The sequence below is a fragment of the Agelaius tricolor genome, unplaced genomic scaffold (assembly GCF_023055355.1).
Source record: "Agelaius tricolor isolate 1412-34295 unplaced genomic scaffold, bAgeTri1.0.p SCAF_16, whole genome shotgun sequence".
NCBI classification, from domain to species: domain Eukaryota; kingdom Metazoa; phylum Chordata; class Aves; order Passeriformes; family Icteridae; genus Agelaius; species Agelaius tricolor.
The window spans coordinates 12,770,831-12,798,529 of NW_027269276.1; the positions used below are offsets into that span (position 1 = coordinate 12,770,831).

A 27,699-nucleotide genomic window follows, 5' to 3' on the forward strand; every position below is an offset into this window, starting at 1 on the left:
ATATTTCCTGGGGTGAAGCATTGCAAATGCTAACAGCATGCAAAAATGTCATACTATGGTTCCACACCAGAATACAAAGAACAGCTGATGGCAAAATACCAATGACTACCAGAGGCAGTAAAACATGATAGCTTGACAGTCTTACTGCCATGTATATTGCTATCCTCATTATTGGAGACAAAGCCCTCTGATGAAGGACTGTCTAGCTCCTTATGCAGCACATGCAGTATTTTCTCTTTTTAATTAATAGTTATCTGAGTGAAGTGCTTAGCTACCCTATGTTAAAAAGACATATCCTGGAGAAGTAGTTTAGGAAGCACTTTGATAGCTTTCTGACTCAATTTACAGATATGTCACTCTTTCTGTTTTCTTGAGAAAACAAATTTTGAAATCCTGGCTGGTGCTCACAGAGGCTGAAGTCCCTTCAATAATTCTTTTTGCAGTCTTCTCCACTGCGTGCCACCAGTGAAATGCAGACCATACACTTCATGTTATCTGAAGAGCTCTTGATCAGTACAAATAATTTCATGACTGATAGCACCAATAGACTGGAATAAAACACTGGAGTACTTTATATTTGACAGCAGCTCATCAGAGCAGGCCTGATATTCTACCTGATGTTAGGAACCTTCACTTGGGTCTTAGCTCAGCTCTGCATGCTGTCACCACACAGCTTGGTGCAGACAGGAGGTAGCAAAGAGCAATTGACTCCTCCAGGAGCCAGGGGTGGTACAGCTGCCCCAGCACAGTACTCTGCCCTTGCCATTCATCTCTCACAGGGCTACAGCACCTTGGGCTGGGTTGATAATGAGCAAAAAACATCCCAGATCTGGAAACTGGAGCTGTGGATGAGCACATGGATGGGCCTATGCTTTGGGAGCTGGCTCAGTTTTGCTTTACTCAGTTGTGAGTCCCTGGTCTTTGGGATTTGGGAATGCAAACCTCAGTTGTTTTTGGAGGTGTACTTTTTTTTCTTTAGTATAAATGGCAAAAAAAAAAAAAAAGGTTAGATTATTAATTTCTTATAGAAATACTGCAAGAATTGAAGCACGACTGTGATCTGTGGTTTTCAAACACGTTCAGAAGTATGAAGTGGGAAATAAAGTGCAGTAGCAAAAGCTGTTTACTACAGAGAGTTCTATTTTTCAGGCGTGCAAATTTCAGTGTCAAGTAATAATTCTTGTGAGGCCCTTTGTTATATTTATGTATTGCTTTAGATTCTCTGAAAAGGTTCTGACTTCAAATCTGGCATGCAGAGGGTACTTAGAGATCTCTCTTTGTGTTGCAGCATTGTGTTTGATGGCCAGCATGTTAACAACAGTAATAGAAAAACATTTGGTAAATTACCTGAGAACAGAAGGATACATTTTGTGCTATGGTATTTCCAACTCCATTCTGAGAATTCTCTGTCAGAAGAAGACCAGATCTTACAGATATAATTTCTTCTTAGCAGTTTGTCTGAGAACACTGGTTAGGAAGTCAAAGAGCTTGCAATAAGTGAGGGGCTCACTTAGGTCTTCCTCCACATATTCCCTGCAGAAGCAGAACTTTTCTGGGTGGGTGGGTCGGATCAAAACCACAGTATCAACTTGGCTGGCCACTGCAGAGAAGCTATGCATGTTACACTGACCTAAACAGATAGACCAGTTAAACCAGCTCCTTTCACCTGCCAGTCCTTGAAGAAAAAGGCTGACAATTCTTGATGAGAATTAATCCAAAAGAATTCTGTTCCACTTAGATGATACTGGAGAATACATAAAGTAAGGTTGCCTGGAAAAGGTGTGGGTGCCCCATCCCTGGAAGTGTTCAAGGCCAGTTTGAATGGGACTCTGAGCAAACTCCACGGTTTAGTGGAAGGTGTCCCTGCCCAGAGCAAGAGGAATGAAAAATATGATCTTTGACATCACTTCCAACCCAAACCATTCTGTGATTCTATGGTGATTCTTTAAATAGGATTTCAGTTTCAAATAAGTTAACAAATAACAAATAAGTTTAGGAGTTAGTTAGTGTGACAGCACTGCACAGGGAAATCCCTCACAGGTTTTGAATGAATGTCTGCAAGTGGTTTCTGGCTTTAGGCTCAGTTGAGTAAATTCTGTAAGGCTGAATTTTCATTTTTTTTAGATATTAAAAATATCATTTAAAATTATAATAAAATAAAATCCTAAAAATCAGTAGATGTTATATGTGAATGTCTACATATGTGTATATTTTATGTATAGTGCATATTGTATATTTGCTGGTGGTTCTACATTAAGTAATATTATATGTAATGTAAGTAATAAATATGCAGTTTAAAATCTGGAAGAATTGCTAAAATTAATATTTAATTATCTAAGATTGATCTATAAAATTGCCTTCTGCAGCCTTGTGCTGATCAAGGCTGCTATGTTGGTTTCCATTGAATTTCCACTGTATCATTATTTATATAGAAAATTTTGTATTCTGAAACCTAGCTTGGGGCTTGCAGCAGACAGCAATACATAACTTTCTGATATCGTAGAATTCAATTTGTCAAAGTCACACAGATAATAATGGATATTGATTGCACAGAACATAATAAAAGCAAAGAAAATTAAACCAGACATTCATCCTACGATCTGGTAAAATCAGTGATGGGAGAAGTTGAAAGCTCTCTGTTTCTCAGACCAGGCTTTACAGATTTGTCTCAGGGTAATAGAGATGTAGATTTTAATCTTGCTTCACACTGGGTCTGAGATTGCTTTCTCCAGTCTCAGCCACTTTTCTAGAGTACAAAATGTTTGTTTGTCAACAGTTTAGCTTTTTTTTTCCATTAAACTCAGAAAACTCCCTTTACATTTTATTTTTCTCTTTAAGAGAGTTATCAAAACACCAGTGATGATTTTGGAGACTCTGCTGCATGATCCATTGCTTGAATATGAATTCGGTGACTAGTAAATTGACATTAAAAGGGAATTGAGAAAAACATGATTCTGTGCAAATAATTTATTTCAATTCATATCCTATGAAAAATTGTTCTTACACACTTCCTTTCTAATTTTGATGTCTTCTATGGCAAAAAACAGAGTTATCACCTAGTTTGGAAGTTGCGTTAAAAAAACCCACAGAGAATCTCCCGTACTTAGTGTATGTGTGAATCTTAAGTGAATAGTATGACTTCTTGTTAAAGACACTTTTCTTATAAGGTGTTTGCTACCACTCTAGGGTTATCCTAAAGACCCCAAGTCTAAAGAAGCACCCAAGTCAATTAATATGAGAGTGTAAAAACCTGTCTTGTTGGTGAGATGCCATCTGCTCTTATTGCTTGTTTGATCTGCCAGCAGAAGCCCCTTAGGAATATCATTGTTGTGCCTTTGGCCAGTCACTCATTGAGCTTTTAAGCACAGGACATCTTATGGCATTTCATGGTTCTGTGCATGTGGGCAGCATTACCATCCAAAGTGATTCTACAGGAGGTCAAGATATTTTAAATAACCTTTCCTATGTGAAAAAGCTCATGGAAAAGAAAGTGATTCTGCTAGTTGGCACACTTTCATTCATATCAGTATTTGGAAAGGTCTCTTGGTTACTGGAAGAGCAGTCTGTGATTTGAGCTTGTTCAGTGCTGTATCAAACAAAAACAAGACAGGAAACTTCAGAAACTCATTTATTTTAAAATTAAAAACCACTAACAGCATCAGTTTAATTAATGATTTTGTCATCTTGCTATTTTAAGAATTTATGTTCCTCTTGAAATTTTCAGTTGTATTTTTAAAAAATTCTCATTGTTATTATCCCATACAATAATAAGCACTATTTAGGGTCTCCTATGACTTTTCACTATATTTTTTCCAGTGTGGCACTAATTAGGTATATCAGCTATTTAGTTCATGCTTTTACACTGACATTTTCTTTCAAATGGATATAATGAAAGTGAAAAAAAATCTAGATTGAAATCAAATTTTCACCACTGCTTTACCTCATTATAACAGCACTGCTCCAAGCCAGAGCTGGGGTAGCACTGTCAAACACACAGTGTGGTTTTGGGCATTGCCCTGTGCAAGGGCTGGACTCTGGTCCTTGTGGGCCTCTTCCAACTCAGAGTATTCCATAATTCTACAAAGGCCTCTGCTATACATAAAGCAATTAATAGTGCTGACAATAACAAGGTAAAAAGAGCTTGAATAGTTCTGAGCATTTCTAACACACTAGGTAGATTTTAGGATAAAGAATGGAAATAACAACTAGGGGTGGGCAGGGTATGCACTTTCTGTTCAGGACATAAAACTACATCTGTAATGTGAGACTATTTTAAAAATACCTTCTCTGGGACTTCTGAAAAGGTCATACAGATTTTAAAGAGATTTCTTTTCCAGAGAATTATGGTAGAAATTACCTCCTTGTGCAACTATCACATTGTAAATCAGTTACTTTTTGCTATCTCTGTTGAAGAACTGAATTTTGCATTCTGTGATTCACATTCAAAGCCATGAAAAGCTGTCTCAGCTACATGTCACTTGCTGTGAAATAGGGTTCTTGGATAAGATGCTGAGCTACATATGAGGTGGCTTTGTCTTCTACAGCTGCCTTTCAGTTCGTTTGATTTAATAAGCTTCTGAGAAAAAAATGATCTATTAGACCTACATCTTTGATGTAGAAACAAGGCCTTTTTATTAAAAATCTATGTATATCAGGGAAAGGCTTTATGAGTGACATTAATGCTCTAATGTTCATTTCTGTTTTGCAAAGCTCTCTCATTTGCATGCACAGTTGTTAATTGTTCGTGACACCAGACCCCCCATCCTTTGACCTCCTCCTGAGCTTTATTTCTATTGCTTTAGACACTGAGGTGGTACCCTTTGTAGTTCATCTGAGTATGTAGCAGTGTGATTAATGATACATGTCTAAAATATCCACAGTGGCCACAAAAACAGTTTCAAATAGGTGTTGTTGAAATTCCCTCTCTGCCATTCTAAATGCTATTCATAGATAAAAGTTAATTGGGGTTAAATTAACATTTAATTAATTCACTGTGACATGTATATAGTGTTAGGCATACTCGAAAAGATACCAGGTCCATTGAAGTGGTCATATTTGGACTAGGAATGAGAAGTACAGGGAATATGTGTTTAAACTTGCAGGATCACAGGCATGTTTATTTTCTGACTTACTAGCTGAGACCCCTTTCAATCTCACACAGGAGTATAGAAGAGAATGTGTAGATCTAGCATGTGCAGACATAGCTCTGCGTGGCAGAAATTGTTCATGTATGTGGCCATACAGAATTAAAATATTTCTTTTCATATTTGGGTCCCTACAATGAAGTTATTTATTGGACATTGATAAGGAATCTGATCCTTCTGCCAAGCAAAGGAATGCAAAATACTTTTGCCTAGGAAATTTTAGGGTAAGAGTTAATAACTAAAAATTGTAGAGACAAAGTCTGTCTGTAAATGCATATTGTAGTAAAATTAAAGAATATAAAATTCTCAATAACATAAAGGGAAATTCAACTGCTTCCTCATTTAGACCATACATCAGAAGCCGCTGTTAGGCTGAATACCTTCATAACAAAACAGTAAATACTCCTCAGCATTGATTTTTTCAGTCTTTATTGTGTTGGGTATAAAAGTTCTGCCTCAACAGGCAATTCTACCTGTGCTGAGTCTCAGCACAGCAAAGAATTTAATAATATATCTAATTACAGCATGAGCATGCACTAAAAACCAAGTCTCTATTGATCTCCTTTGCTGACATGACAATCTTTGCACTATGGTTCTTTATATTTGTGCACAGCCAAGTACAGGTTTTCATATGTTCTGCTCTGTTGGTTAGCCAGTCTTGGTCCAAAATTTCTAAAGATTGTCAATATGTCACTCTTCCCAACCAAGGAATAATCTATAGGAGGGACTCCCATAGTATTTTCTCTAATAAAAATATATTCAATCTTGTTTTAACAGAGTAAGAAACAAGAAGTTCCTAAAGAAGAACAGGGACCAACAACAAAGAATTTGGATTTCTGGGCACAGCTGATTACTCTGATGGTCACCATTATAGATGAAGATAAAACAGCATATACACCAGTCTTGAACCAGTAAGTAATTACTTTCCCAAAAAAAATTAAGAATCGTGGATTTATTAAAATAAGTATAAGAAATACACCTGAATTAGAAGTTGTATTTTAAATAGATTCTAGCTAGAGATTTTTATACAGAATATTGTATTGACATAGATTGATAAAAACTTAGTTCTCTGATAATGGAAAGAAAATCTTTTGGTTTAGGAACATTAAGGACAGGTGATATATATGAGTAATCTCAAAATTTTAGGTAGCAAACTATGCTACATGAGATATAAATGGATAGAAGGGAAATGTCAGTGACATTTCAGTGAAAGGCATTTTCAGTGTGATGATACTGATGGTATGGGAGCATCATGGCACACATGGTGTTCAAATCATGCTGAAACTCATTTAGGTATGGTTTCTAGGCATGTAATTGTAAAAAAAAAAGAACTTCACAAAAAGACCCTATCTGAATTTATAATTGGCTGGCCAGACTGACTTGAAAATGTATGAAGTGGAGAGCAGTATCCCAGAAATGGAATTTCACTTCTCAGAATTGAAGATGTAGCAGATGAGAGAGGTACAGTCAATAACCAAGACAAATGAAATAATTTAAGGTTGATACATGAGTAGAGAAGAGAGAAAAAATTGATAAACACAGGAAAAGAAGGCAGTGCTGAGCTTTGAACATGAAATATATAGAAAGAAATATATAGAAAGAGTGCAAAGGAACATGTTTCACATATTACAGCTGGAGAAATGGGCCTTGCACCAATTGAAATGTGACATGATGAAGCCCTGGGGAAATTTTTTAGCTCTTTGGAGCCATTTTACAGAGAGATTGCAGAAAATCTAGGCATAGTCTGGCTGCGATGACTTCTGCAAAAGTTAACATTGAAACCTACATCTGTATTATGACTAAACAATTAATAGAGGTTTCTGCAATTGTGTTTAATTGAATGCTCTGAAGGGGAGCAGGAACAATCTAGTTTTCTCAGCCAAAGTAGGGTAGATAGTAAAATACACTCTATACATTGAGATGTGCTTGTCTGTTGATAAAAGGTACCATTCTATTCATGACCCCACAGTAAAAGTGACAAAGAAACCTCCTGGTGATAACCAGAAGCTGAAAGACTTTGAAAGTCATTGACTTCTGACTCCTTCCTTTACTTGAAATAAATAGAGTATCACTTCAGTACTGGATAATAAACATTTCTTTGTTAATTATTTGTTGCACCAACCTTATTAAGGAATATGTTCTTACCCGATAGAGGAAAGAAAACATTTTTCCTGTTCACTCCATTTTTATGTCATACTGTCAAGTTTCTCCATTAATGAAAGCTCAACCTTTTGTCAGACAGGCTGTATAAATAATACAGTAAAATATATAATTGAGACAAATACATATATGTGATTCATTTCAGTCTCTTCATTGAAATTAAACAAGTGTAATTGTGGGTTAAGTATCCTAAACAGTGTTCTAGCCCTATTTTTATACAAATGTGAGGGAGAAGGTAAAGGCATAAAGAACAGAGTTCCTCTAAGGGGATTAGTAGGTTCCCTGAAGTACAGATGAATGATTGTGTAAGATGTGAAGAGAGAATCCGGAGTGGACGGAATTGGGACAGATTAAGGGAGAGAGCTTGTGTCTCTGACTTCTCTCTGTTTTTTGCTGTTGTTTTGTAAGTGAAAGAGTGAACACAGGGAATAACATTTCTTTTAGAAGTATAGACATCAGAAGTAAAAGATGAAGAGGCTCTAGGTGGAAAAAAACTTGAAAAACTGTTCAGAGTTGCTTTGGATAATTTTTTTTAAAGAAAAGCTTCTCCTAACACAAAAGCAGCATGTAAAAAGTGTTGAGACAGTAAGGCAGCCTCTTTCCCCCTGCTTACCCCAGAAAAGCAAATGGGTTAAAATAGATGAATGGGAAATATAACTTGAATACACAGGAATCCTGCAAAAATATGACTCCTTATTAGAAATATATGGCTGTGCAATGTCTCAGTGGAGTATTCAGGCCTGCATCCATTTGAATCCTATTTTAGAAATGAGGTAACCAAAGATCCCCAGGAGAGCATTCTGATAAAAGTTTTCACAATTGTATAATATTGCTCAGAATTCTATTCCTCAGCCAGTTTTGGAAACCCTATTTTTATATCCACCTTAGAGGCAAAAATTACACTGTGATGGAGTAGTTTGAACTGTATCAGGTTATGAATCCAGATGAAACATGACATGATGGCCTCAGCAAGCACTGCAGCCACTGACAGACCACACCAGACCACCCAGTGGGAGTGTGGGGGCAACCTGCAGTTCTTACATGGCATGAGAAACTTGACAAGTTTGAGGGAAAAACATGGTCTGGTATTTATTTAAGTTATAAAATCCTCATTCTAGTAGTTAATGTAAATTGTGTTAGAAACCTGAATCACAGGCAAATCCGGGGCTTCCTGGCATTTCTAAATATCCTGTGAGGCAGGAGAAATTTCTATCAAAATAAAATATCTATTCTAATAAAAGGAACATCAAATCAAGGACAAAATCTTCAAGTCAAATATGCTTCTTATTTTGAAAGCAAGACCTAAACTTCCAGCCCCTGCCTTTTTTTTTTTTTTTTCACATGTTCTCAGAACAGTCCAGTTGTCACTGTAGTATAAGTTTAAGAAACAAGACAGTTCTAATGGGACTTTCAAATTTGTTCTTTACTGATCCTCAGATCTTTGCAGTGTTAGGATCTGTTTTCTCTGTGATCACATTGTGTTCCACACAGTATGGAAAGGACTAACACATGAAATCTGCAGGAGCAGATCTCCTCATGCCTCAGGAGCTGGGATGTTTAACACCTCTGAGAAGTTGGGGATAGTAACTTATGTTGTAGAAACAGCATAATTGTAACCTACATGTCAGTGAGTTATGAAATATAGGCCAGTGAAAAAAAATTATGGAAGGAAGTGAAAAAATCAGGGTACATTCTGTCATGAATTGGGCTACATCAGGCCAACTTTAGAATGTTTCTTTCATGATAGAAAGTGTATCTGATGTGGTTTGTGTCTTGATGCAGTGGTATTCCTCATTACCAATTACACTTTATTCTGTGGAAGCATGTGAATATCACTTCTTTCATAGAATTTGTGAACATTATCCTGTGAAGAAAGTTGTTCTCATTCTTTCACCACACCCACTGTAGCTTCTCATGTAACAATGTAACACTGACAGACCAGGTTAGTTATGTAGACTACATACAGCAGCTGTCTTGCCCATTATTTTTTCTTCAGGGAAAGGAGTGTTAAAAATAAGGCTTTGGATAGATGGAGGATAAAGCACAAAATATAAGAATAAATGAGCTCTTTGCTCACATTTAAATGGAATTCATCTTTTCCAAAATCAAATTGAGCTTTTGTCTTAAGAGTTAGTGAAGCAGAGGCCATGGCCAGCCCTCCACAGATGGTGTGATCTATCTTCCTGCTGCATGCACAGCACAAAACTGAACGTATTCACCCCCTAGGACTGGTGAGATTTAGCACCTGGAAGAGACTGTAGCTACCAAGTATGGAATATGAGCTTTTCTGGGAAAGTGCATCTGAGGTTCAGAGGCTTTGATATTCTCAAGATGTAGCAGACTGGAGATGTGGCAGCACAAATTATGAAAAGGCATTTTTAATTGTCATGATAGAATTTTCTGACTTTAGGGTTGAACTAGAGACATGCAGTACTGTCTGGGATAAATGCTTTGGGGGTTATATATATTTCACTTATACATTGATTATTTTCATTTTTTTTAAGCTGAGTTCAATTTCATTCCATTGATCTGTGGTTTTATATATTGCCCTTCATTAGAACTAGCCAATGAGAACTGTATTCACTAAATTTTGGCTTAATTAAAATCAATAGAGTGAAGATATAAGTGGCTGTCTTGTATATGCAATTTAGTATTTTTGGAAATACATAGATATGGTAATGTACAGGCAACATAACTCTTCTGGATAAACTGAGATTTTATGTAGTTCCAAGAATGACATAGAAATTGGGAAAATTATGGCCTATGGGGCAGAAATAACTGTAACAAGGGCCAGCTAAATGACTGACAGAGAACTCTGCTGGTTGTCCTTTTGCTTCACTGAAAAATGTGAAAATACATGGCTTTTACAAAGATTAGAAAATGTAATGTGTAGAGACTTGCATGAGAAATTTCTATGATATTTTGATCCTTATGGATCAAAATTTGAAGTAGTTTGAAAAAGTTTTCTTAACTAAAAAATAAGGTGATAAAATACAAATAATACAAAATACCATACTTATAAAGATGCTTTAGTATTTGACCTTTGATTATCCCTTCCCTTTAATAAGACAGCTGCTTCTGTTACCATTTATCTTTAGCATGTGGAATGTCCTGTGTGCTTCTGTCATGCATTGGCTATGTCACTTGTCACATACAGTAAACTGCAAGGACACCTCTGGTAGTTCCCCCATGCCCATGACTGGCAGCTGTGCAATGCCCACCAGTCTGTTAGGAGCAGAATTGGCACCAGTTTTAGACTTCACCTAACTGGAGCCAGGTGGGGTGTTGAACTAATTTAATCAACATTGATGATTGCAGTTTGTGTGTGTATGTGTGCTTTCACAAGTTAAAATGCATGGACAAATCTATTTATCACTAATCAAACAAGTGCATTTTTATCAGGCCCAGCCTTGCCTTATGGCCAGCCTTGCAATATGCTCAAAGACAGGGTCAATATTAAATCAGCTCTTAAATACTTCCTCAGAGCCACACCATCAAAGTTCAAGTCTGGTGCTAAGAAAGAACTCAGAGTGGATTGAAGGTAAAGTTAAGACAGCTGAAATACATTTCAGTTTTTGAACAGAAATTAATTTTGTGGTAATAGAATTAATATGAAGTTCTTTAATTGAGCAGTCATTAGCATAAAGAGGGCTCAGTGAACTGAGCTAGCAACTGCTTCCTATTAAAGTAGCAGAGCTAATGAGCTGTTTAAGTACTTTTTCTTTGCAGATATGATGAGGGTCAAATAGGTCTCTGAAATGAATACATTACTTAGATCCTACTGCTACCACTTTAAAGTTGCACATAATTCTCATTCTTTCTATGTCAACAAGACCTTTAAAATTCTTACATTTTTACAGAAATTATTACGGAATATTTTCTGAATTTGATTAGTGCTTTACAAAAAGGTCAAAATATTTGTGTCCAATTCTCTGCTAGTATATAGTGTAATAACCTCAACACAAAAGCCACACAGCTCTGTGTATTTCCTCATTAATATATTCCCTTATTTTATGTGGCCTGGTGAACTGTGGGTGATTTGTGTGGCTCTCACTGCACCCCTGTGCCATAAACAGTTGCTTTACCCCACTGGGAGATTCTGTTTCTTTCTGCTCTTCATCTGCCTGACCTGCCTGGCTCTGCCTCTGTGTCCTGAGAATGGCTCATATTAATGTCAGTTCCACACCTGCATTAGACAGCCCTTTTTTTAAGACCAAAAATGTGACAAAAACACAGTGTTGATCACTAAAATGCCAGCTTTTGCTAGTTGCTAACAGTGAAAATGGTAACTCAAAGATCAAGGACTTTCTTTTGCACTGAATAAGAAGCAGCTGGGATCTATGAAAAATTTGTGTAAAAGTACTTAACTGATAACAGTAGAAAGTATCTAAAAAGGATTTCTCAAAGATGACATGAAGCATGAGACCAAATCTAAAATTTTGAATCTAAATCTGCATTTCACTGCTTGTTATAGTCTTTGTTATTTTATCCATTCATCAAGGTGGAAGTCTTCAGTGAATTGGATTCTGTGAGTATATAAACCAATATAGCTTCACAGACAGCTTCACTCTTTTCCAGTGTCAAAAGGGAATTAAGGAAAAGCTGTGGCTGCTAAACATCTGAGCCAACTGTTTCATGTTCTTCATAAGCCATCTGATTTAACTAAAGTTGAAGAATCATCTGCAAGATAGATGAATGTTTCTTGATATAAAATGTCATATGAGGGAAGTTTTTATTTGAAGGTTGGATGGTTTATATAATTGTTACAAAACATAAGATACAGTAAGTGCATACTAGGGGAATTATTTTGTGGAAATATTTGCCTTTTTGTTGTGCAGCTGTAAGCATCATTCCTAGCAGCAGGTAAACTGATGTAATGTGATTGATTGTAGGTTCCCTCAAGAGCTGAACATGGGAAAAATCAGTGCTGAAATCATGTGGACTCTGTTTGCCCAGGACATGAAATATGCTCTGGAAGGTAATTAGAACAAACTATTAATTACTCTAGTAAGTTCAGCAAGACTGATTTCCACTGCAAGTGATACCTGGCGTCAGATTTCTGTGTGTGATTAGAGTTTTCTGGTGTACTTGTTTAAGATGGTTGTAAGTTAGTGAAAAAGAAGAGTTACAAGGAATCAAATCATTTCACTGTGAATATATGAAGTTATCTGTGAAAGAAGAGCACAAAAGAATTGTGACTTGAAATGCTGCTTCTTAGATCTGATAAAAACCTTCAGTGTCCAAAGAGACCCACATGTGTTTGCTAGAGAGCACTGTAGGTATTCTGATTTTTCTCACTAGCTGAAAATTGCTAACTTGCCCATAGGAACATTTGTGGAATGAAATTATGGAGGAAGCACACACTTATAATTAAATCTTTTTGTGTTCAAAAGGCAGGATGTATTCATTCTAGTTCCAGCAGAATCAAACGCAGTTTCATTTTATCTCTTAAGATATTGTGGTTAACCATTGTTAAAATATATGGGGTTTTGCTATATAGCAGATTGTCTCCAACTAATGGCTTCAAACACACAATAAAATATGGTTATGGCAGCAAACCAAGTAAAGATACCTGCATGAAACTGGCATTGTCTTTAGTCAAGTCTGCTACTAACTACAGAGTAAGTCTAAAAAGGGTGAGAAAAGACATATGAGGTTGAATTTTAAAAACAATGCAATTCAACAGGCATAAAGTATTAAAAACCCCAAATATTTGAAGATACACTTCTATATTATTCTCTCCAGAATGTCTAATGGGATAATATCAGTGCAGTGGTGCTTTGATGACATGGCAGATTTTCATTATGATAATTGAAGAGATGAGTGGCTAGAATGACTATTGGTGGAAGAACTGTTTTTTCCTCTGCTGTTGTGTTACTTTATTTTGTTAATTGTGTTATTTGAATGTGGGACTTCCTTACTAAGCAGAGCAGAAAGGATGGAAGGTAATGAAAATATGTACAAAAACAACAGAAGACATGAGACGTCTTAGATCTGGGTAGGAGAAGAGATGTTCAAACAATTGTTTCAAAGTGCTTTTCTGTAGTCATGTCAGAGTGAATCAGAAGTGCAAGAGTGAGAAGGGATGTCAGGCAGATCATCCTTTAAGAGTGATCAGTGAAAGCAAAAGCTTCCAAGAGCTGAGAAATGTGAAGACCAAGTGAAAGCCACTGGTTTCACTTAAAGCATAATCCTGGTTTCATCAGGGAATCTTCTATCTGGAGAGGCTGTCAGTCAGGAACAGCTATCAGAAAACTGCTGTTCAGTAACTCAGTGTTGTGATTCCCTTACAGATAGCACAGATTACTGAGGATTTCTAATAGTCACCAACTGCCATGACTTCATGACCTTGGGGGTGTAGTTATACTCTGCACATGGACATCAATCCACATGAGCACCCAGAGCTTTAGCCATTGAACTATAAACATTCTGCACTGCAAAGAAATAATCCACAAAACATCACTCACTCTATTTGTTCATTAGAGCACACTGATCACTCTAAAGGCAGCTTCAGAACAAATCATGCCTTGTTTCTTGGTTGTAAAGAATAGAACAAGAAGCTCATAAGAAAGACTTAATTATACAATATATAAAGTGTGTATGTTAGGACTGAATCAGGATTTTTAAATAAATTTTAATGTTAATCCTTATTCTGCAGAGAGAAATGTAGAAGGCATTTGACTTTTTATGTTCCAGACCAGTCCCTGAATGTGGTCTCATTTCTGTGTTGCTGTGGATACTGACTTTCTGAGGAGAGTAAATGCCATTGTTGGCATTAGGAATTCTAAACTGCTCTCAGAATCATTAGTGAGACAGTTCTTGCATATAAATAATAATTAAAGGAAAATTAAATTAGTAAAGTTATTATTTGGAAATTAGTATAAATTATTATAAATATACAAAATTTCACCTTCTATTATTTCATTCCTAAGCAGGAACCTCAATAAATCTAGTAAAAAAATATAGATCAGTATACTGATCCTCTACCCAGCTTTGCTGGGATTTGAATTATGAATTCTTTCAATAGATATTCTGCAAACGGGGTTTAACTCAGTTGTTGAGGGCAATAATATTTCTTTCTTCAGATTCTATAAGATTAGAAGCAAGCTCTTAAATATGTTCACAGTTGGTCCTCATGGTTTTAATGGAGTTCATTAAAATGCATTGCATTCTGCCATGCCACTCTCGCCTTCCAAGTTATTAACATAGGCTACCATCTGTTCATACCTAGTGTCCAGGGCTGTGATTGCAATCTTTCCCTACTCTAATTTAGTATTAATCTCCTGAAGCAGCATCTTTTGTGCTACGAAGTTGATTCCTTTCTGCATCCAATCAAGAAGCAATGAACTGGTCCAGCATTGTTTGCAAAAGGATTGCTCATGTGATAAAAAAGATTGGATTAGCTCATCCAAGATCCTGTTTCTGGTTTTACCCATTTCTGTATTCACAAATATATCCAGCCACACCCATCAGCTTAAATTCAGGAAATAACAAGACAGCAAACAGTGGAGCATCCACTTTCCATTCTTTTTCCCTTTTTCCTGAGTGCAGTTTGGAATGGCTGTTCAGGCTCTCTCCTCTCCCTGTACATCTGAATCCCTTCTGGATTTGCTCAGGGGGTGTGTGCACTGCAGATCTGCTGCTCTCCAGCAGTGCCCTCTGCCCACCTGCTCTTGTAGAACAGCCCAGCAGCCCAGCGAGGGGCACCAGCTGGCACCACACACCTTCTGCCTTCTCTCCTCCCTTGGTCCTGGGAGTACACCCCAGCGAGGAGGCTGCTGCTGCAGCAGGGAGGAGTCAGGGGAGAGAGCTGCCATGGCAGAGGCCTTTGGCTAGGGAAGAGCAAAGCCACGTCTCTGAGAGTACCAAGGCACTAAACTGGCACTGGGGGAACAGCTTGGGTTTTGTTGAGGGAGGAAAGGCCATCCCAAAGCACAGTTCAGTCTGCCCAGCTGCCAAGATCAGGGCTACACTGTGCCAAGCTGACATGCCTTGGAAACAAACTGTAGTAAAATCTGGTATTGAGTTCATAATTCCATTCTAGATTTTCTTCCAATTGAAGTTAATTAAAATGTTTAGCCTTTGGATAGTGTTAAAAGTTTTATGCAAAATTGAACAAATTGAGTTCACACTAGTTATATTTCTTTTTTCTGGTCTAATGGATTATTTTCACATGTAGATTTTGTATGAAAAGTCACATGTTTCTCTTTGAGAGTTGTCTTCATTAGATTTGGTCTCTTTGGGGTGTTTTTCTTCTTTGCAGGCTGTCCATGCAGCATCAGTGGTTTGCATGATACATTATAGATTGTTGTTTGGCATTTAGTTACACAAACATCTATCTTATAGGATGGTAATGTTTTTGTTCTCTCTGATCTCCCAATTATTCCATATTTATGCTGAAAAAAAATGAGAACAGAGAGAGAGTTTAACCAACAGTGCATATGATTTGTTTCTCACTTCATATGGTAAGAAATCTTTTCCTTTACAAGTATGAAGATGCAAAGGTTAAAAGATGATGAGAGAGTAATAAGCTGAAATTAAACATGCACTTGCAAAGTATCTTTTTTTAATTTTTTGTCCTCAGAAATTTCTTTTTTCAGATCTTTCAGATCTCTAACTTTTGAATAGGTCAGATCAAATGTCTGAAACTATCCAGTCTTTTAGAAAGAGAACATCCTAATTGCTGTTATTATGATAATCTAATTCTGGTTGTGGCCAGAAGTCAAGACCAGAATTAGGCGAGAAATTAGATGGCTGCTGTGTAAATAACAGCAACAGTCTCCATCCTACACAGCTAAGATTCTAAAGGCCTTATAAAAATAGGAAAAGGAGATAGTCATTCCACCATTTTATGCATTTAATGTAAGTTTGCTTTTAAGTTTGCTGTTGTCTTCAGTGCCTAAGAAGATACTATTTTCCTGTTTCTCTGACAGATACTTCATCCATGACAGAAACTGATGAAGTAATTTGAAAGAGAAGAGACAGGTCCAGGAGTTGATGCTGAGCACAGAGACAGCATAGAAAAAAATCCAAAAAGGCTAATGCCAGAGAATGGTATGCCCAGAGAAAGGTCATACCATTTGGTGGCAGATTTCAAGTCTATTTTCACTCTAAATTTACAATTTACAAAGTTCTCCTTAAGATGGGATATAGTCTTGGTTTAGAGGGAGGCTACAGAGGGTGAGGGAAGATGAGACTGAGGTTTTGTAAAGGACAAGAAGGCAGCATCCACAAGAATGCAGGATGTCATCACCATCAAAATATAAAACCTTTTTATTTTAGTCAATCTCATTTCTGCATTGGCACCTTTCAACAAATGTATTCCGTGCTTATCTTTTCAGACACCTGAGGAATTAAGAGTCCTCTATGGCCACTCAGAGAGTCTGTGAAGGCAAAGTCAAGGGGATTACAGCTGGAGTTAAACCTTCCTTTGGCAGATAAGATAGCATGTTGCTGTGATTAGAGGAAGAGGGGAGTTAGAAATGTTCTTTACTCACCATAACAGACAAGGATGTTGGTAACAGCAGGTACACTCTGTACATCCTGAGGGGCTGAGCTTCCTAAGTATGACAATCCACCTGTTGAGGGCAAAGCAGAGCTCTCCAGGCTTGCCCAAAAAGCACCACAGCCATGCCAAATGGCACTATTCTGTTGGTGTTTGTTAGACCCAGTAATTAAGACAGATGAAATGGACAAAACTGCTCCCAGGGGCTGAGTTAATACTTCTTCATATTGTGCTGTAATACTGTATCATCTTGCTTGGAACTACCTCAGAGATCTCTCTCTGGTGTGGCACAACCTTGCAATTGGGATTGTTATATCTATAATTTCCTTGTTCTCTAACCCATTTTCTTGGATTTTACACATTGAACCACCATCAGAACAATGAGCAGTTCCACAGTACAAGTCTACAGTAATCTTAGTTCAAGTTTCTCTATGTCTGACTGTAAGTGTATTCATGGTGCCAGATTTACTGGAAAAAATTTAATGCATCAGTGAATGCCTGTCTTCATTTTTCAGTCTTAAACTTGTCACTCAATAATAGCAGTGTATGTTGTCCTATATATTTAATAATGATAGCTGTGTCCCTATTTATTCTTTTTCTAACCAATGATTATTACTCTTGCTCTTAAACACTATTATTAGCTCTTACCCAGGTAATCACTTATTGTAAAAAAAATATATATAAACTTTTCCTGAACATTGCCTAATTGTGACAAAGGCAATTTTTTGTTAGTCAGCTTATACTGGTACCACCATGCTGGATAGGTTATGACTGATTAATAATTACAGGTTATTTATAGCTCCCATGACCCTGCCTTTTCCACAAATGAGTGAGTTGAAGGGAGAAGTGTTCTGTTCAGCTGAATGGGCTGTATATCACCTGCAGCAGCAGGGGCAGGCAAGACCTCCTCCAGAGTTTGTAGATGTCTTAACCCAGAAGAACTGGGGTTTTGCTGCTGCTTTCTTCTTGTCCTTAGTTCTTTATCACTAAATTTATTTTTATTACCATTTTATACCATCTCATGTTTTTACAAAAGCTAGACTTATATCTTTTGTCTGGACTAATGTTATGGCCAGACAAATTTTATGGGGAAGAAAAAGACTAATTTTAAGAAAAGACTAATTTTATGGGGAAATAAAACAAAAACCCCAAACAAAACCTTTAAGCAAAAATGTGACTTTGTCCCCTTAAAGGACCAGCATTGTTTAGTGCAGTGCTGCATCTGCTGCTAGGGGAAAATTTTATCCTTTTGTTTTCTTGAGGAGGTTCTTCCCCTTATCTCTGTCAGAGTGGAGCTGCATAATTCTCACACTGCAGCAGTGGAATGTAGGTGCTGCACCTCTTCCTGCATTCTGTGAGCTAATCACATAATGAATCCCCTTGTATTTTGGACTTCCTTCATTGAGAAACAGTAACTAATAACAGCTTTCTGGAGAAGAAATACATTTCTTTATCAACTAGAATACAATATTTGAGTTAAAGAAAATCAAAAATAACAAGCAACTTGTGCTATCTTTAATCTTGCCCATTTTTACTAAGACACTGCTTTAAAGCTTTCCTCACACAGCAGCTGTTCTAGTCTCTGTTTTCTTAGATTGAAGATTCAGTCTTTTACTTTCAGGACTTTTCCATAGAGTTTTATTTGTGTCTTTTTCTCCTATAGAATCTGGGGTCAATTTCCTCTTATGAGCAAGTGCATTAGTTCTAAACTAAACATTTGATACTGCTTCACCCCCAGGAGAATAGGATAAATCTGTTAAAACTGCTTGTTTCCACATTATCTTTTAATAAGCCTTAAGTGCAATTTGCTGGGTGAGAATTAGAAAACACCTCTCTGGTTTTGCCTTTGCAGGCAGAGCCAGATTGAGCACAGGTAATTATTTAAGTGCAGCCTGGCATTTATCTTCCTGCTGGATTCTTCCTGGTTTGTACTTCATTTTACTAATTGCTTGTAAAATGCAAGCATGCCTGTTTGATAAGGTTTTATGCTCACTTTGCCTACTAGTGATGAGGCAAAGGGCACAGAATCAGATCTTTATGGAAAGACACACTTTTTTAAAAATTAAGCAATAAGTAGATGGAAGAAATCTATCACAAAAATTACATTTAAGATGCAAAGCTGAGTATGCAATAGTTAAGTTCCAATGCTATTGAAGTGCTCTTTGTTACCTTTATTCTGTTTTCCATCCCAGATTCAAGCATTATACTATCAAATCATAAAAACATGGAATGGTTTGGGTTCAAGGGGACCTTAAAGATCATCTACTTCCAACCCCCACGCCATGGGCAGAGATGCCACCCACTGAACCAGGTTGCTCAGGGCCCAATCCAACCTGGCTTGAGCACTTCCAAGGATGGGGCATATATTCTCTGTTTTGCAATTTTTATACATATTAGAGTTTTATGAAAGCTTAATCAATATAAATTGGATTCCTATATTAGGATTACTTTTCTTCTTTTATTACTTCATTACTTTTATTACTTTCATTACTTTCTTTTTTTATTACTTTGAATAGATGTTGAAATATCAGTACGAAGTATTTGACATTTCAGTCATATTCTTCAGAACTAGGACTTTAATTATCATCATATCAGATAGGATGGACTATTTCTTCTGCTTCATTTATAGCTTCCATTTCCTTATGCATTCCATGGTCAATAAATATACAAAGCAAGAATTCCATCAGCTGTAAAAGAGCACAGTTCAGATTATTCCACTTACTGGAAATAAGTGCTTATTTATTTTTGTATTCAATACAGAATTTTGTCTCCAAATGTTTATTCTTTGAATATTATCTATTTAGTATCATGGTATGTAAATTTCAATCTGATAGAATATTGAAGGGTGAAATTTATACTGAGGTTGATCTTATTCATTTACTTGTATTCCTGGCATTTTTCTTTTCTTGTCAGCAAGCAAAACAGAGAAAGTTTATGCATAATCAAGCTGCACATCTTGCATTGCCCTTTTGGTGATAACCCATCCACTTTTCTGGAACTTTTGTGGAAGTATTTGTCTTTGGAAGTAGTAATTAATTGATGAGACTAATAGAAGTCATAAGGACTAAAAAGAAGCAGTAAAAAAATCAACTGATTAATGTTAATAAAATATCAAAGTTAATTTGCCTAAGTAATCTGAAACACTTAGGCAGTATAACACAGTGGGTAAAAAATGGCAAATGCAATGTTTAGAGTAGAAGATAGGGTAGTTTGCAGAAGGTTCATACATCCTGCATCTCTTAAGTAGTATATGACATTGGTGTTTGATGCCCTTGAAGTTCCCATGAGACATTTACTTCTCCCAAGGAACCATCTCTGTACATCTCTGCCTTTTCTGACACCAAGCAGGTGTCCCTGAGCTCTGCTGCACCTGCTGTGAAATGTCAGGCAGAGCAGAGCACTGAGCACACGGCCTCCTGCTCGGAGAGCTTCTCCTTGAATGTAAAGGGCAATGTCATATCAGCTTTTACAGTGCACTGCATTAAGGCAGGGATTGATTAGCAGCTTCCACTGCAGGCAAGAAGACAAAAAAGGAACAGTGAACATTCTTCCTCACCTTTCAGAATATGACAGCCTGTCTGCCTTCCCTGATGTCTGTCACAGAATCACGGAATTGCCAGGGTTGGCCAGCATCTGTGGAGATCATCCAGTCTGACCCCTCTGTCAAGGCAGGGTCACCTGGAGCAGGTGACAACAGGAATGTGTCCAGGAGGGTTTGGAATGTCTCCAGAGAGGGAGGCTCCATGACCTGCCTGGGAGCTGTTCCAGTGCTCTGCTACCCTCAATGGAAAGTTCTTCCTCACGCAGAGATTAAACTTCTTGTGTTTTATGGCCATTGCTTCTCATCCTGTCACTGGGCACCAACATAAAGAGTCTGGCATCCTTCTCTTGGCACCCTCCTTGAGATATTTATATGCATTAATGAGATCCCCCCTGAGTCTTTTCTTCTCCAGACTAAACAGGCCCAGCTCCTCTCCTAAATCTCTCCTCATAAGAGAGATGTTCCAGACCCCTCATCATCTTTGTGGCCTCCGCTGGACCCTCTCCAGTAGTTCCTCTGTCCAGGGAGGAAATGTGACTCCATAGTAAGGAAATCTTTGAAGAAGATCTACAATGCCTTTCTTAATTTATGCATCTTGCACTTAATAAGTGTACTTGGTCTCTTTTTTCTTCATTTTCCCATTTGCACAGCTTCATCACCCCCAGATATGTTCCAGGTGCAGTTCATTATGTTTGTGAACTGTCCAAACATATTTTGATGAAAATTTTCAAGTAAATGCAGAGAAAAGATTGTCTGTTCTGAAAGATACAATATATTTTTTAAAGGAGCATTGGGGGGGGGGGGGGGGGGGGGGGGGGGGGTTAGAGATAAATGGAATTGAAAAAGGAGGTAATGACAGAAGTTTTTCAGGTTTTGGTTTATTATATTCATCTTGACACAAAGAGCCCTTTCAGAAAGGTCAGTAGTATTTCACATTATAAAAATTAATGTAAATTATACATAATTATCAATTTGTTGTGTTCTACTGTCTATTTCAGTTAATACCCAGTGACTTCCATTGCCTTTAGCAAAGTACAAGAATCCTGGGATGAGATTCTAGTGGAATGTAATGTTTTCTTCTAAATCAGTGACAAACTTTGAGTTAAATTTTTGCTCCATTTGTGGCCTGTGTGCTGTTACATTCATACAATCAGAGGCTTCAGGTTTCTTTCAGCAGTATAGAGATTAAATCTAGAGCACTATAAGCATAAAAGAGGCTGTGGCATAGCAACTGCTCCTGTATTGTGGGGAATTTGCACTGGGATCAGGTGCATTGAACATTAACTTCTACCTTTATCCAAAACAGAGTTGCATCATTTGGTGTAACATTTCCACAGTGATTCAGAGGGAGGAATACCAATGCATACCCCCATCCATATCATTCCTTACTGGAGCTTTGCTTCCTCTAGCTGTACTCAGTTTTGTGTTCCTAATTGCCCTTCCCAATTATATGACTGCAAGATTGGTAATAGGAGGTTTTCTGAAACAGCAGTTCTGGAAGAAATAGATAGCAGCTGGCAGTCTCTAGAAAGACTGGTAGGTAATTATTGCAAAAAATATGGAATTGTGTCACAATGGTTGAGAATAACAGCTGAGTTTTGATGGGAAAATTTGCAGCTAATCCAAACACAAATCCCATAAGCTTAGTCTCAACCATTTCTGTTTAATAAACTGTAGAGCAGTAGAATGTATGTCAGTCAAACAAGCTGGATGTGATGAAATATGCTACACATAGATATTCTTTATAGTAGTTATTAATCTCTGAAACATTATTTATAAAACCTGAAAACTGTACAAGTTTGGTTTTTTTAGAAAAATCTATTTATGTGTATGTAGTCAATTTGTTAAATTTTACAGACTAATTTCCTTGAAGTTCTTGTTCATAAAGATTTGAAATATACTTTAAAAACATATTATTAGAATCTTTCAAGCAGCTTAACTGTATGTTTTTACAAAAATATTGGCTTGGAAACTGCTGTAGAAAAAAAATTGCTCTGAGTTTTTGTACCCAAATAAGGAAAATCAGAGTTGAACAAAATATCAATTTGATTATCTGAATATTTAACATGTTCATCTTTTATGAAGGTTTTTAGATTACCCTTTTTTCCTTTTTTAGCAACTAATACATATCAAAAGTTACATGGAAACTCAGAGTGATGTTATTACCTCAAGGTTAAAAAGAAAAAAGGATTCTGTAGTGAACAAGATCCTATTCGAGTTTGTTAAATGATATTGTCCTTAGTGTCATGTAGATATTTCTGCTTAGTGACTCATCATTATGACTTTTATTTGTAGTTTTAAGAAAATTTTCTCAGCTTTCTTCAGCAATTGCTGGAAAAATGAACAAAAACTCAAGCATGATTCCACAGTACTGTTGTTGGTCAGGGCCTGTGAGGAAAGTACCTTGGATTATAGTCCTTCCTATTATTTTTCTTTATAATTTTTTCTCTAAAAGAACTGCTGCCTGCAATTAAATTATGTGCCAGATACAGCATCACCAGGGCTGTGCTGATTGCATTACACACCAAGTTCTTTTCCATATATTAATGCATTCCCTGTAATAGCTTTTAAAAACAATCTCTCTTCATTCTTGAGTATACAAATAACATTGGAGCAGATTTTCTCTCTTTTCCTTCAGAGCTGTTGTTTACTGGAGGTCTCCTTAAGGGGGTTCCCATCTCTGTGGTTTGTAGCAGTGAGATGGAACAATTCCATTCAGTTTTCAGTGTGGCTGCAGTTACAGTGCCTGCTGTGGAAGCACATGTGCATTACAGCATCACCCCTGAGGAGATATCCTCCCCCCACCCCAAGTGGTATCAACAATGTAAAAAATTACACTTGCTGGATCTGCAATTCCCAAAAGTAGCTGAAGTGTCCCATACACACAACTAAATTTACAGGTGTTACAGTTTACAAGACTCTTATCAGTATTTTTTCATTGCTGCATGACACAGTGATATGCAATATGCCATCATGGGAACTGAACATGACCTCTTTATGAAACTTATTTGATGAGTAGGTGCTTATAAAAATATGCTGCACTACAAGGAAAGTGGCAGAAAAGGAGCAGCATGAAATAAAAGACATTATCAGCATTAGGTTTGCTATACTGGAGATTTCCTTACCTAGAATCAGTTATGAGAATGGTCAGGTATTTCTGCCATCATTTCTCCAGAGAGCACATTTGCACACAACTGGCAGGTTTAGTTCCAGACTGACTCTGTAGGATAATAGTTTTGCAAAGCAAGGCTGGAGTTTTTCAAAAAAAGTTATATTGTGCAGCTACTACATCTGTCTTCCAGAAAGCCCAAAATGGGTATCTCTGTATAGGGAAACATGGCACTAGCTTTCCCTCCAGGAAAATCAACACAGATTTCCAAAATGTATCCAACTATCCCGTGCTCACATTTACATTAGCTTGTGCAAGATGTTCAGAAATTAGGGAAGCAATCTATTGGTCCTAATCTAAATTCAGAACACCTACAGTGATGTTGCTGCACTTTGCAACCAAAATCCATGGTTGCCATGGATAAACCCATCTATTACCCAGTTAAAACTGTCACTGCTGACTCATCTGGGCACCTGTTTGCTCCATTCTTTGGTTTATATGAACTGAAGAGGTAAAATGCATGGATACTATTGACCTCATAGGTTCTGTGAAGTGTTTGCTGATTATAGAAAATAGATTTGTAGAAAATTTTCAAAACTTGACAGAAGGCTCACATAGTATGTATTTGTATGTAGTCTTTGAGATAAGAAATGTTGACTTAGAAATACAATAAAATAGGTCAGACATTGTTGAAAGAGAACAGCTGATGTTCTCATACATTAATGTCAGGGATTCTGGATGCATTTTTCACTTATATGTAACTAGAAATAATATCCTTGGAGACTTCAAATATTCTCTATAAGGCATAAAAGCCTGCAGAAAAAAAGTTCAGTTATTCCTGAATTACTTTTGTGCTCATTTTTAATGCATTATAAATCTTAACCTTAAAAAGAAAATACTAGTGAATGGTATGTGTAAGTTGCACCCTCCTGAGCAAGTTTGCCCATTAGTGGCAGTAGCTCATTTCTAAAATTGAAATAAGCATTTCTTTGGTTTGTGATACTATAGCAAACATTTTCAAGTTACATTGTACAATCTAACAATCCATTTATTAAAAGATTAAATGAAAAAAAATGGTATTCATTTCAGAAATTCCATTCTTTTGGGATGCAATCTAGGACAGATTTTTAACAATGACTTCAGCAACAGATATGCAGTGAATTTCATACAAAAAACATAATTTTTGTCAGTGAAAGGCTGGTCTACCTTGTAAGAATACCTTTTATAGAGCAAACATCTAGCTTCCTGTACTAGTTTGTGAAAAACCTGCTACCGTAAAAAAAAAGATTCCTCAGAACCAGGACAGAAGGCAACATCTTTCTCTCTGTGCTTCTGTTTAATGCTAGTAACAATGATACTGTGCTGGGGAGAGTTTGTAGTACTCTCAAGTAGCATGAAAATGAATAAATGCAATATTTAGACAGAAACTGATTTAGTGATTTTTCTTGAGTGTGATGGAAAGGCAGTGAAGGTGAAAATGCTACTGCAATGCTAAAAAGACAATAAAAGCCCACAGGGGCACTTCATAAGCCGATTTGCACAAAACTTAGTAACTCACTGCATAATAAAATACATTTGAAACACTTGTTGGATGGCATGGTGTGCTACTGGAGTGCTGATCTGGCATAATAATAAAACCAAACATTTCCTTCTAATGTAACTGGCTAGATCTGAAAACACAGAATGTGTCATTCACAGTGCATTTTCACTGACAGACAATCCAATGCTACATTCAAGTGTATGACAGAGGATGGGATGCTCCTGCTGTTACAGAAAATTAGGTTCCCATCCAAATATATGATTTGTATAATGCTGTGTTGAAAAGCAAGCAGAAGTAAGGAGCAAAAAGGAGGTTTGAAACTGCTATATCTTTAATACCTAATATTTACACAAGAACATCATTCCTGCTGAGCACCTGTACTAGGTCATTTTTTAAGGGAGCTGGGAAAAGAAATTACTCTTTTGCTTAGGGAAGGAAGAATGTGCAAGTGACATGACATCTCAAACAGACGAGATCTGTGGAGATTTTAGGAAGCTGTGAGCAGTAAAGTTATGATTATTCTGCCCAAAACTTGTGGATGCCTGGTTTCATGCTGAGGGAGAAGGAAATGAAAGATTTGAGCAAGGATAAAGAGAGAAGGAATGGAGCTGTCCAGGTGTGCAGTGGCTGGGTGAAGAATGCAGAGCATAGTGTACAAGCTAAAACAAGATCAAAATCCTGGAAGAAAGATTGACATTTGTTCCAAACGAATTAAATCAGACTTTAAAAATGCCAAAAGTGGTTACAGGTGGCTGCATGATTTCTGCCACCCACCTCCATCTGCATATTCAGTATGTGGTAAACACGAGGACACTGAGAAGGTGAAGTCCATTTGAAAAATTTCAAAAACACTTTATTAAATCATCTTTTCAACTTGTGCTATAAATCAGATGGCTGTAGAGCTGTGGAGTTTTCTCCTCTTTTTTTTTTCTTAACTCTGATAAATGTAGCTTTCACAGATTCCTGTAGGACTGGAATTTATAGCTGTTAACTTTCTCTGGCTACTGCACAGCTATGGTTGTCTTTTCTAGCTTGACACACAAAAGCTTCCTAACCATTTTGTAACATCCAAAGAAGGATCTAAAGAAGGGGAAGTCAGCAAATTTGTGGGGTTTTTTCTCACTGCAGTGAAGAGAGGGGAGAAGCCTCATTTGTGGACTGGTCTTCACTTTGTTTTGTTTTTCCTAAGGGTACTCAGATCCTGAAAATTGAAATGCTGGGTATTACTACATCGAGAAAAACCAAACCAATTATGCTTTAAAATGCAAGTCCTGTATTATTATGTCACCAGTGCACTGAGGCTCAAGAATGTTATTTACTGTTAGAACGCTATTAAGTGCTTTTATTTGCACTCCTTCTATTACAGAACATGAAAAGCAGCGATTATGCAAAAGCACGGATTATATGAATTTGCACTTCAAAGTGAAATGGTTTTATAATGAATACGTGCGAGAGCTCTCTGCTTTCAAGGATGCAGTGCCTGAATACTCTCTGTAAGTGCTGTTTTGGGGAGGCTTCCATGAGGCTGGGCTTCATGCAAGGTTTATTTTGGTCAAATATTTATGCTCAGGTTTGTGCAAGATCTCAAGGTGTGTAGCACCAACTACTTTTTGCACTTCCTTCTCTTTAATTCTTCGTTCTATCAAGTGAAAGAGTCCAGGTGTTAAATGTGCAATTAGCTATTTCATAGGTTTCTACAGTTGTTGTAACTCCAGGTCTTCAGAGATGACAAAATGACAAAATGCTTTGGTCAGAAAATGTCTGAGGAAAGTGATTTTGCATTCGTTTTATAACCAAATTTGGATAAAGCTGTAATGCTAACAGGATACACTACTGAAATAATTCTTACTGGATCAGGTCATACTCAGCTACTGGTTTTGTTTTCACCTGTCCCCCTGCAATAAATATATTCAGTCCTGTCCTTGTATAGGAGCTATCCTTATTCTTCTGTAAGTCTGCTGGTTTGCTGAAATGGTTTGAGGCCTGTTATTTTATTTTTTTTTAAGTAAATGAAAGAAAAATAAAACAGCTGATTTTTACTAAAACAAAGTTATATACAAGTTATTTTATATAAAAATAAAAAAAAATGTTCCAAAGAGCCAATATAGATGGAAGGTGCATACCTACCATGCTTCACTGGTAGAGTATTGGCTACTGCTAATTTTATATTACCAGGGTACACCAGTGAGACTATTGTGAAACTGAAGCCTGAAAAGCCTTTTGGTAGCTGCAGCATTTTGGTGACAAAATTTTTTCCAGAGTTGTTGAAGTCTTTAGCAATTACAACATACCTAAAAACACAAGGTGCCAAAGTGCTGGGTATGATAACATTTCTCCTCTTTATGAAATCTACCTACTTTACTTTACAAAATTGCTTTTAATTTTCAGGTGGTTTGAACCATTTGTCATACAGTGGCTGGATGAAAATGAGGATGTCTCAATGGAATTTCTCCATGGAGCACTAGAGAGAGACAAAAAAGATGGGGTGAGCCCTTGCTTTTAAGAAAAAAGAATAAATAAAGTATCAATACAAATATTATTACAAAACCAGAAGTACATTTGGTCCCACAACATTCTTCTTAGACTTCAAGAGATAACAACTTTTGGAAGATACATTATAGAGAAATTCCTGTTCTAATTCCCTCTAATTCCCTCTGCCTAAATCCCCACAGAATTCATTCTATGGTATCATTTCATTAA

The 27,699-nt window shown here is 36.9% G+C and overlaps 1 protein-coding gene across 2 annotated transcripts in view; it reads left to right on the plus strand.

Annotated features, from left to right (window-relative positions):
* UNC13C (unc-13 homolog C) overlaps nt 1-27,699 on the plus strand; it is a 132,847-nt gene that overhangs the window by 71,240 nt on the left and 33,908 nt on the right. For both annotated transcript variants that reach the window (XM_071441565.1, XM_071441566.1), the window contains exons 17-20: nt 5,922-6,055; nt 12,197-12,282; nt 26,366-26,492; nt 27,388-27,484. In XM_071441565.1, the coding sequence (XP_071297666.1) occupies nt 5,922-6,055; nt 12,197-12,282; nt 26,366-26,492; nt 27,388-27,484 (444 nt within the window). The remainder of the gene's footprint in view (nt 1-5,921; nt 6,056-12,196; nt 12,283-26,365; nt 26,493-27,387; nt 27,485-27,699) is intronic.